The sequence below is a fragment of the Bos grunniens genome, chromosome 1, assembly GCF_055505025.1.
Source record: "Bos grunniens cultivar Pamir isolate PY7600 chromosome 1, Bosgru_T2T1.0, whole genome shotgun sequence".
NCBI lineage: Eukaryota > Metazoa > Chordata > Mammalia > Artiodactyla > Bovidae > Bos > Bos grunniens.
In genome coordinates this window covers 103,564,377-103,576,808 of record NC_141165.1, presented here as the reverse complement: position 1 = coordinate 103,576,808, position 12,432 = coordinate 103,564,377, and the positions used below count along the sequence as shown (strand labels likewise).

At 38.6% G+C, this 12,432-nt stretch overlaps 1 protein-coding gene across 1 annotated transcript in view; it reads right to left on the bottom strand.

Moving 5' to 3' along the window:
* Positions 1-12,432, bottom strand: part of MORC1 (MORC family CW-type zinc finger 1) — a 167,544-nt gene that overhangs the window by 32,508 nt on the left and 122,604 nt on the right. Inside the window, 1 exon segment of the mRNA XM_086415626.1 lies at positions 11,135-11,221. Coding sequence (XP_086271752.1) covers positions 11,135-11,221 — 87 coding nt within the window.

The window sequence follows — 12,432 nt, the reverse complement described above, 5'->3', positions numbered from 1 at the left end:
CTGTGGAAAATTCTGAAAGAGATGGGAATACCAGACCACCTAACCAGCCTCCTGAGAAATCTGTATGCAGGTCACGAAGCAACAGTTAGAACTGGACATGGAACAACAGACTGGTTCCACATTGGGAAAGGAGTACGTCAAGGCTTATTTAACTTGTCACCCTGCTTATTTAACTTATATGCAGAGTACATCATGAGAAACACTGGGCTGGATGAAGCACAAGCTGGAATCAAGATTGCTGGGAGAAATATCAATAACCTCAGATATGCATATGGCACCACCCTTATGGCAGAAAGTGAAGAAGAACTAAAGAGCCTCTTGATGAAGATGAAAGAGGAGAGTGAAAAAGCTGACTTAAAGCTGAACATTCAAAAAACTAAGATCATGGCATCCGGTCCCATTGCTTCATGGCAAATAGATGGGGAAACAGTGGAAAAAGTGGCTGACTTTATTTTTGGAGGCTCCCAAATCACTGCAGATGGTGATTGCAGCTATGAAATTTAAAAGACGCTTGCTCCTTGGAAGAAAAGTTATGACCAACCTAGACAGCATATTAAAAAGCAGAGACATTACTTTACCAACAAAGGTCCATCTTGTCAAGGCTATGGTTTTTCCAGTAGTCATGTATGGATGTGAGAGTTGGACTACAAAGAAAGCTGAGCGCTGAAGAATGGGTGCTTTTGAACTGTGGTGTTGGGGAAGACTCTTGAGAGTCCCTTGGACTGCAAGGAGATCCAACCAGTCCACCCTAAAGGAGATCAGTCCTGATTATTCACTGGAAGGACTGATGTTGAAGCTGAAACTCCAATACTTTGGACACCTGATGCGAAGAGCTGACTCATTGGAAAAGACCCTGATGCTGGGAAAGATTGAGGGCAGGAGGAGAAGGGGACGACAGAGGATGAAATGGTTGGATGGCATCACCGACTCAATGGAGAAGAGTTTGAGTAGACTCTGGGAGTTGGTGATGGATAGGGAGGCCTGGTGTGCTGTGGTCCATGGGGTCACGAGGAGTTGGACACAACTGAGCAACTGAACTGACTGAACTGATGCAAACAATGGCTTCACTGCATCACCCACCCTAACACCTCATCTTTGCCCCAGTTATTTTCAGTGACTTAAGGACACTGACCCTGCTGAAATTTCAAATCCTCAGTGCCACCCTTGCCCACTTAGATTCCTCTGGTCAAGTCCTCTTTATAATGACATCATTGTTCCGGGTTTCCATCTCAAAACTGTCATCACTTTTTATGGTTTAATCTACCATACACTTTTCCAATCTGTGCTATCTTTCCTTCAAAATGTTTCAATATCCCTTGTCTTCTTGTACTAAAATCTCCAGGCAGCAGATTCCAATTTGTTTTTTTCATCCTTAGTTTCTCATCTTTGCAGAACTGTTTGACTATCACAACATTTTCATAACATAAAGAATTAATTCTTTAGAGAAAATCTCCACTATTCAACTTTCCTTCTCAAAACTGGGTTCCAGGTCCTGACTACTTTCTCCTTCAGGTACAAACCCTTAACTGGTTTTCAAAGCTCTTTTCAATGTGATTCTAAGATATCCGGAAATATTTTCAGTCTTTCTTAATAAGTCTTTCTTAATAATAATCATCCTCCGTAAGAACCAAAAAAGTTCTCTTCAGAATCCCCTGTGAGCATTAGGTAGCCTTCTGCCTCCATGTCTTGGCCCACACTGTCCTCTCTACCTGAAATACATTCTCTCCTCCTTTTCTTTAAGTCTCTCTCACATTTTAAGACAACTCCCACTCTTTCCAAAATGTCCTTTTTAATTTGCTCTAGCACATACTCTTTTCCCTAAAGAAGTATTATCAGTAAGTTACAAATAGTTTTAATTATTTTCATATCTATGGGACCCAGACAAGAATGGAATCCTGTAGCAGCCTTGATTCTTATCAAGACACTTCAAAACAGAATTCAACACCTGAGTCCATCTCCCAAAACCAAATCCAATAACCCTGTGTACGAGACAGCAGAAGAGACACTGATGTACAGAACAGTCTTTTGGACTCTGTAGGAGAGGGAGAGGGTGGGATGATTTGGGAGAATGGCATTGAAACATGTATAATATCATATATGAAACGAGTTGCCAGTCCAGGTTCGATGCACGATACTGGATGCTTGGGGCTGGTGCACTGGGACGACCCAGAGGGATGGTATGGGGAGGGAGGAGGGAGGAGGGTTCAGGATGGGGAATACATGTATACCTGTGGCAGATTCATTTTGATATATGGCAAAACCAATACAATATTGTAAAGTTAAATAAAATAAAATTTTAAAAAAAGCATTAATAAATATACAGGTTTTACTGAAAATTCTGTTGAGAAAAGGAGGAAACATTTAAACAAGGCAAAAATCAGCTTAAAATTACCATGAAAACACTCTAGCTTACTTCTTCAATTGCTAGCTGCCTCATCTCTCTCTACACACCTTCTCCTCCAGACTCTCCAGTTCCACAGCACCAGTGTTTTTCTGCTTGTGGGATTACCTCCTTTTCCCTCCCTCCCACCGCTTCCCACATACACAGAGTCACTCTCCAGCTCTGGCTTCTTTTCCACATAGCATTGTCACTCTCTCAATTTGCATTCTTTACTCCCACCTCCTGGGCCCCTGGAAGGCAACTGCCTTCTTTGGAATTACAAAAGGTGGTTTTTAAAAATGTTTTTCATAATCTAAAGAATTATTTTCATTCTGTTACAAATCATCCCATTAATTCTCATAATAACCCTAAGAGTAGGTAATATCATTATTCCCCTTTTATAGGTAAGAAAACAGAAGACCATGAGTTGATACAGCTGACATGCGGCATGCAGGGCTGAATGTGAACCTGGATCAATCTGTCAGAATTCATAGTCTGTCTCTTTTACATAAAACAATGCTAACTCGTGGTTTTGTAAAATTGTCTTCCAATTTTTCTGCTTCTTTAGGGTAGAGATAATGGTTTTTGTGTGTGTGTGTGTGTGTGTGTGTCCTTCCAAATCCCTAATGGAGATTCAATAAATGTGTCTTAAATTGGTGTATGGTTGCTGACAGTTCACAAACTCGCATTTGAATATTTAGATTCATTATAATTCACCCATGAGACTTTCCTCTAGGTCAAGGGCTGTATCACATATTGTCTTTGTGTCTGTCAATCTGTTGGTGAGTTGATGAATGATGCTGCAGAGGGTGAGTATAGACAATTTTTCTTCCAAAGCCCTTGGGGCAGCTCTGGTTTTTATCTTATAAAGGGGCTGCTATATCTGAAATTTCTGATACCATCAGCAACAATCACAGGACAATACAGGCTCCTACAGAGGCAATGGTAACATCATCAACCAGGAAAACTGACTAAGAAATGGCCTGCTTTTAAAGTAACACATCTTCAGTCATGAAATCATATGGCAATATCAATGCAGTTTCCTACTAAATTTTTTTCTGTTATAAGGCAGAAAAATTTATATATTTAATTTTTATATTTGAAGGGTGAATGAGGCTGATTTAGGGACTAGCTATGCAGGTTGTTTACTTTTTTTAAATCTTTTTTTGGGTTACTGAGTCATCTTTTCATTTTCACTGTCATACAATGCTGATGCTAAAACTTATTGTGGCCTTTTGTTTGTTTTTGGATTTGGGTTGCTTCTTGGGGGTACTACCATAGAGCATAAACCTAGACATGGGGAACTCACCAGCTCTTCCAGACCTTCCTCAGCTTCTGTGTTTCCCCATGGAGGCCCTGTCAATGACCCCAGGGATTCAGAGCTGGTTGATGCCTTTCCTGGACTGGCATCAGCATCTTTTTTAAGATGCCATAAAGAGCTAATTAGGTGCAACTGGTAAAGGATTTAATTTATGCTGAGACTGGAAGATGGTTCCACCCACTCATTCCTTTACTCATCAATCTTTCTTCAGCCCCAGAAAGTGCCACACTCTGAACTAAACGCTGGAGGTTACATCTTTCAGAGTAAACCCTGGAGACACCATAGCCAAATTCTTAAAATACATCTGTCAGTGGTGATCTGGCCACTGAGTTTTTTAAATGTCTGTGGTTTTGAAAAATGAAAGGAATCTATCTGTCTGTTCTAACCTAAGGCCAGGTACAAGGCAAAAAAGACCTAAATGACCACAGAGGACAAAAGGGCTAAGGCCAAAAAGGTAGTATGGTTCATGGTTATTAAACAGGCAGGTCCAACCTGACTTAAAAACAAGCATACCATAGATATTCTTTCATCACCTTAGCAAATGATATTCAGAGCAGTAACTGAAAGAAAGATTATTATAAAATATGGAAAAGCAACAAATACTGGTATAGGAAAAGTAAATGCTGTTTCATGGTAGAGTCAGAAAATTTGCATAATGTCAACTTGGAGTACATGTTGTGCCAAGATGAACAAGAGCATGTGTGTAACAAAAAGTACTTTCATCACCCTGACTTGAGTCTCAGAAAATTATTCTTGCTGAACTTTTACTGTTGGCATTGGTAATTTTATTCCCCTCAGGTTCCTGCATTGTGAAGCATTCTTCTAATTGATCATTTGCTTGCCTGACCATCTGTTGTGGTTTGGCAACCTAATTTTCCCCATCACCTTTCAGAATAGTTTCCCTAGAATGTCTATTCCATAGAGTCACTTCTTATATCTCAACTGGTGACTTAACTTGAGATTGCTTACCTCTTTGACAAGATGCTTGAGAATCTAGTCCTATTGCTTCCTTTTTATTTTTATCGCTTCTATTAAGCATGGTACAATGACAGTTGATCAGACCACGTCACTTTGAGGGGCACTGGGGTCCTATGGAGCTCATATGCCAAATTTTTGCCTGGAGTAAAGTTGAACTGCCAATTTATCACAGAACAGTGCACAAGGAACTTTTAATTGAACTCAGACAAACCCTTAATTACAACAGTACCACGGGGCATTGCTCCAGTAAAGCAGAACTGCCTAGCAAGCTTCACTCAGACTTGGATTCCTCAGACATCTGTGAGAGGTGCTGCAAAAGAATTTCTACTTCCTCCCCTTCTGGAGTTAACTGGGACATGTTTGAACTTTACACTTGGGTGTGTAAATGTCTGAGACAGAAACGGTTCAGAATAGCCAGTATTCATTAAAAGGGAGGGCAGGGTGTGTGTCTTGAGCATGGAAGATGGAAAATAATATTTTCTGGAGGCCAAGGGTCAGGAGACATCAGCTCATGGGAGGGGTTGACAGTACAGTTATGATCACAACTATAGTAGTAGACTTACAGTCTTAGGAGAGGAGAAAACTCTCCTTTCTAGGAATCAATCCTGAGACGATTATCCTGATGATTACTATGGAGACTGTAGGTTGACTGGGAAGAAAAGTGTCAGATCTTGCACACAAAAGGTCAAGTTTGGGGTGGATAAGGTAAGAAATGGGTAAAAGGTTAATGGGTTAAATGAAATGGGTTAAGCTAAAAATAGCTTAATTTGGGCAATGAATGGATGATGGCTGGATTTTAAAAAAAAATGAATTCAAGACTCTTGGCTGGAGAATGAAACTTTGTAAACCTATCTAAGCCACAATAGGCTGAATGTGAATCGATGCAGTATTTATCTGTGCCTTCAAATCCTGACCCCTGAGTAAGGAGTATTTGTGCACTCCAACCAATCTGTGTGGAATGGCTTGGCTGAACTGATGTGGGGTCAGCACACAGACATGAATGACAAAGGGAGAAGTCCTAATGAGGAGGGGTTAAGGAAGCGGGAGCTAGGGTTGAAGGTGACCACTTCCTGAGAGTATGATCCTCAACAAGTTTATTTTCCTCATCTGTAAAAATGGGGATGAAAAGAGAACATATCCCTTCAATTATTAAAATGATTAGATGAGATGATACATGTGAAGTATTGTAGCTGAATTTCATCATGGTCACACAGAAAAAGGAAAGGCTAACTCCACGAAAACACACGTAGTGCACACACACACAGAGTAGAATTTCAGAAAAAAAATACAGTTTTGCAGGGGCTGAGATTAAAAAAAACTGGATTGCACTAGTTACCTTGAAATGGGGGAGGGAACCATGGCAGTGCTAACAAGATTGTACAAAATAATGAAAGAAGTCTGCTGCAGCGCAGACTGGTGATCCCACAACTAACATCTCTGAAGTTCCAATTGAATGGCTATGTAGGGCATTCTGAAGAGGGTTAAGATGTCCTTAAAAAAAAAAAAAAACTCCTCATTATTTTCATGACAGTTTTTAATCTCTAAAATATGCCTGGAGTTTTAACTGAATCCCAGTTGGATATTTCCACAGCTCCAAATGACATGCAAGCAAGGTCTTACCAAGAACACTCATACTGCATGGGTTCTGAAAATGAATGGCCCACAGTGGCTGAAAGGCCAAGCATAAATTAGTATCAAAAAGGAAAAAGTGAAGAGAAAGAAGGGAAACTGCCACAGAAGTGACACCTGCCAACTATGTGATCAGAAGGAACTGGTGATAAGCCAAATGAAGTCCAACACCCCAAGAAGGATTAGGGAGCATGTGAAATGTGATACACATGAGATGCAAACATTAAAAGTGACTCAAAAATAAGGATTACCCCACTGAGAAAGAGTATTTTAAAAAAAAATAGCCTCCAGAGACTGTAGGCCTTGGAGAAAAGAAATATAAAAAGCATTCAATCAAGGACTAAGGGGAGTAGGAGGAGGAAGAAGTTAGGAAACAGATGAAACTGCTGTAACCTTGAGCCCAGCAAATGAGGTGACTTTGGAGATTATGACAATATAACTGAAATAATCAGCAATGGTTGGATTCAATATAAATTTGAAAAACAATCAATGCTTTTATCATTTCACTTGAAATTGCATAACTGTTGGTACAAGAGCCAGAGTAACATATGTCTGAAACTTGGAAGAGAAGAAAATGAAGTACCCTAATATGAAAAAAAAAATTCTTTCCAAAGGCAGACTGACAGACATTAACAACACACAAAAGAAAGAATGTGCTGATCAGAATAAAGATGTTCACAGTATTATTTATAATAGCCAAGATACTGAAGCAACCTAAGTGTCCAATGACAGATAAATGGATAAAGAAGATGTGGTATATGTACAGTGGAATATTACTCAGCCATAAGGTAGAATGAAATCTTGCTATTTGTGACAACATGGTTGTACGTGAAGGTCATTACGCTTAGTGAAGTAAGTCAGATAAAGACAAATGCTGTATACCTTCATTTATATGTAAGCATATACATGCATTCATGCTTAGGGAGCATGTGAAATGTGATACACACGATATGCAAACATCAAAAGTGACTCAAAAATAAGGATTATCCCACTGAGAAAGAATATTTTTTTAAATAGCCTCCAGAGACTGTAGGCCTTGGATAAAAGAAATATTAAAAGCATTCAATCAAGGATTAAGGGGAGTAGGAGGAGAAAGAAGTTAGGAAAACAGATCAAACTGCTGTAACCTTGAGCAGGTCATTCATTTGAACAAATATCACAAAACAGAAACAGATTCACAGATACAAGAACAAACCAGTGATTGCCAGAGGGAAGTAGGTGGGAGGAGTGGTGAAATAGGTGAAGGAGATTAAGAGATACAAATTACCAGTTATAAAGTCAATAAGTTACAAAACGTAACGTATAGCACAAGGGACGCATTCCATGTTTTATAGTAGCTTTGTACTCTACACGATCTATGAAACTAGTGAATGGCTATGTTATATACCTCAAACCAATGTCATGTTGTAAGTCAATACATATTTCAATACATAGTAAAAAAAGAGTGGATGTAAAGCCTACTGTTGGTTACTGGAAAAAAAAAAAAAGAAGAGAGATGTTCTCCATGTAATGTGAACCAAAACACACACACACACGGGAAGAGCACAGGATGAGGGTGCTGGGCCACTGCCCTTCCAGTGTTACAGTTACAACTGGTAACGTCATTCCAGTCATCCTGTGCAGGGCAGTGGACACAGCAGGCTGTCTTAGCTGGAAACCCTTTAAATATTCAGGCACATAGCTCACCAGCACTGTCAAACTGTACTGGCCAACCCATGCAGATTGGCATAAAGGGAGAAAACACACGGTGAAGGTCAGAATGTGTCTTCCAATTGGACTGAGGCTGGGTTTATCTCTCAAAAGACTAAACGGCTGCTATGATATTGTACAACAGTCTCATGAGTTTGGATAATGTGAAATCATTTCTGTGAGATAAGACTTTCTCTGAGCTGAAGACAAATTTTAGAGCCTATGACACCTGATGCTTTCAAACTGTGGTGCTGCAGAATCCCATGGACAGCAAGGATATCAAAACAGTTAATCCTAAAGGAAATCAACCCTGAATGGTCATTAGAAGGACTGATGCTGAAGCTCCAATACTCTGGCCACTTGATGCGAAGAACTGACTCACTGGAAAAGACCCTGATGCTGGGAAAGATGGAAGACAGGAGGAGAAAGGGATGACAGAGGATGAGATGGGCGGATGGCATTACTGACTCAATGGACATGAGTTTGAGCAAAGTCCAGGAGATGGTGGAGGACAGGGAAGCCTGGTGTGCTGCAGTCTATGGAATCACAAAGAGAAGGATACAACTTAGTGAGTGAACAACAGCATGACACCTGAAAATAAGACCCTGGGCTGCAGTAAATTCCCCAAAATAATAAAAACCACCTAACTGTGGCAAGTGGTCGGTAGCCAACCACTCTTCCTTAAGTGATAGCCCAATGCACCCTGTGTGCCCTCTTTAAATTTGACAGGTGCAGGGTCAGAATTAAAGCACACACACATGCACGCACACACACACACACACACACACACACACACACACACACAAGCACCACAGTAAGAAGATAACTGGGGAGGAGCCCAGGGGTTAAGAACAATCTTTTTTTAATTTCCAAGTTTAAGAAAGTACAGGCAGACAAACATGCAGAAGCAATTATTTCCTACTTGAATTGCTGCAACCACAGCCAAACAGAAAAATTAATGGGCATCTCTGGATAATGTATAGTGTTTATCCAGATTAATTAGATACCATGAATTTGAAAACGGACTTCCTGCTAGGATCACAGGGACACAAATTAATCATACCACACACATTCATGCAAGTAACATAAGAACTTGAGAAATATTACATGAAAAGACAACAACAATTTTAACATAAATGTCATACTTAATTTGTGCAAAAGCACTTGCTAAAAGCTGCATGCAAAGGACAGAGAAGTGACAAAGCAATGGCTACATGAAAAACACACAAAGACTTTGAAGATTCTGCAAAGCAGGTGGGGACGACTAATATGCAAAGGTACATTCTATCACATTTGGCTTCCAAGAGGTAGAGAGGCTGAGTTATTCACAACACTAGTTATATAGTCCTCTCTTCTTTTCTGCCCTCTGAATAAATGTTGACCCTTTTCCTTTTGAAAATATGTTGGTGCTCACTTCCTCCACATCCTATATTTAGTTGTTCCTTACTTCGATGTGAAGGGTTTTTTTTTTCTTTCCCATTCACAAATCACTTCTAGAGCTTTTCAACATCCTTTCAGATTCCTTCTTAAAACAATTATAATTATGGAGGAAATGATATGATGTTTGGGAATAAAGCTGGGGAGGGGGAGGATACAGATGAAACAAGATCAATCACGAATTGATAACTATTGGAACTAGGAAATGGGCACACAGGGGTTGACTCTGCTGTTTGAAATGTTCCATCTTGGAACCTTTTTAAAATAAACCTCCATTATTGTTATGTCATGTACCTTGTGACAATGTTTTTCTGCTGAAGGGCACATAAATTAGGCTAAAATCAGAAGACATTGTGCTTCTCATTGACTCATTTGTAATTAAAACTTAATCCATAATCTTAAATTGCATTTTAAGATAACTTACCTAAAGACACGAAAAATGAGGCAAGAATTTGTCTAATTACTCTCTCTTATATTATCATGTCAAAAAATTATAATCTAGGCAAAAATAGTTATTCTTATACAGATTAAAGTTTAGTTATAAGCTTCTTGGAAATCAAGGTACAAAGAGAACTATAATGAGTAAAAAAATTCATATTCTGATAAAAGAAAGTATCAAATAGATTTTTTTCATGATATTAAATTCTAATATTCAAATGAACCTTTTTATTATTAATATAACACAAGGGGTGCCCTATAACATAAAGTCTTTAACATGGCTTCATAGATAAAGTATTTCTCATAATCCTTGAGTCCATTCTTCCCACACATGCATGATTAGTTGCTCAATCATGTAGGACTCTGTGATCCCATGGACTGTAGCCTGCCAGGCTCCTCTATCCATGGGACTATCCCAGTAAGAATACTAGAGTGGGTGGCCGTTTCCTCCTCCAGAGGATCATCCTGACTCAGGGATCAAACCTGCATCTCTCTGCACTGGCAGGCAGATTCTTTACCACTGAGCCATCTGGGAAGCCCTCTTCCTACAAACCAAGGACTTTTACACTAGGTTCAGAGAGGAAAACTACCTCTGCTAGGGTCTATGGCAGAATAGTACGATATGCAGGTCTTTGATATTGACTACCAAGTTAGAATCAGGGACACACAATCTATAGAGAAGCACATGGGAAGCGTGTCTAGATTTCTTGAAGAGACTTCTCTTTGAAGGGTTTTTGTCAGTGTCCTAATTTAAGTCAGTTTAGAATTATACTTTCTAGTAAGAATCCACACTATGAATTACAGAAAGGTTCATATGCTTTGGATTTGGGCATGTAGGTAGGTTTTGAGATGAACTTCAAGTTTATGTATATATATACACACACACACACACACAGTTTATATATATATAGAATGTTATACACATATATACATTAACCCAATAGAATGGGTTCACAAAGAGTTGGATACAACTGGGCAACTGAACAACAATATTAAAGCTTTCTCACCCTGACAACCAACATGAAAAACACTACAAGATTAGTGGTCAGGAGGCATAAATCTCAGCTGTGTTTTCACTAATTTGTGTAGTTTTGGGCAAGTAACAAACTTTTCTGAGTCCTGTTTCTTCACTTAAAAGCAATTATTCAATTAAATGTTTCAGTTACTTTGGGCACTAATGTGAAATACCTCTTGGGTTCCTCTAATCTTTACAAATGTGAATACATTTCAAGGTATCATTTAGTCAGCAAAGTTTGTCTCACCGGGATTATATCTGAATTGCTGTTGCTGGTTTCAACTTCAATTGAAGCAAGGTTTTGACTCCTCTTTCTCTTCATTTCCCAAGAGGCCTATAGCAAGGTATTAACAAAAAATATACAAGGATTAGTAGCAATCAATTGTACATATTAAACCACTGTCACTCTTTCCTTCCTTCAGCTTCTATTAAGTGCTGGCTTCTGTAGGATAAACAGAGGGCATTCAACAAAATAACATCATAATGCAAGTTAAGTATGAGACGAATGGTGTAGATTATGGCACTCAACAGTGAATCAAAGGCCTTATAGTATTTTGCAAAGAATTTGCATGAATTACTGTCTATATACTGAATATATAACATTTCATATGGATATATATATATGTATATATACATTGTTTTTAAAATTTATGTGGATGTTGCTGGGAGGAATAAGATATATATTCATTAAAAAATATCTATGATGGCTTTCTTTTACTATGTCATTCTTAATCAGTAGACGTTGAATATGCCTAGTATGTGAGATGTCTGCAGTCATTTAAAATTTTTTTTACAGTTTCAATGTACATTTTATAAAATATTGGCTATATTCCCAATGTTGTACAATATAGCCTTGTAGCTTTTTTATATATAATAGCTTGTATCTCTTAATTCCCTACACTTACATTGCCCCCTTCCCTTTCCTCACTGATAATGACTAGCTTGTTCTTTATATATCTGCTTCTTTATCCTTATATTCACTAGTTTGCTGTATTTTTTTACTCCATATATAAGTGATATCATATAGTGTTTGCTGCAAATGGCACATTTTCATTCTTTTTATGGCTGAGCAATACTCTATTGTATATACACGCCACCTCTTCTTTAGCCATTCATCTGCTGATGGACACTAAGGTTGCTTCCATATCTTGGCAATCATAAATAATGCTGCTGTGAACTGCTATGAACACTGGGGTGCTTGTATCTTGTTAAACTAGAGTTTGGGTTTTTTTTAATATATACCCAGGAGTGGAACTGTTGGATCATGGGATAGTTCTTTTGTTTTTTCAGTGTCTACAATCAATTTCATTTTAATATAATCTAAACACATACCATTTAGAAAATACCAAGAAAAATTTCTGTACAAAAGTTGATACTATTGCATTTGGACAAAGCTGGCAAGTTCCTGCTATGAGCATAGCCCAGGAGACACCACCGAGGAAACCTAATATATTGGAGTAGATGTTATGTGTTTGGTCCACAGTTTGATAACTCTCAGGGTTAACCTGAAGTTGTCAATGTTTGGTACTAGATGTAAAATTTCAC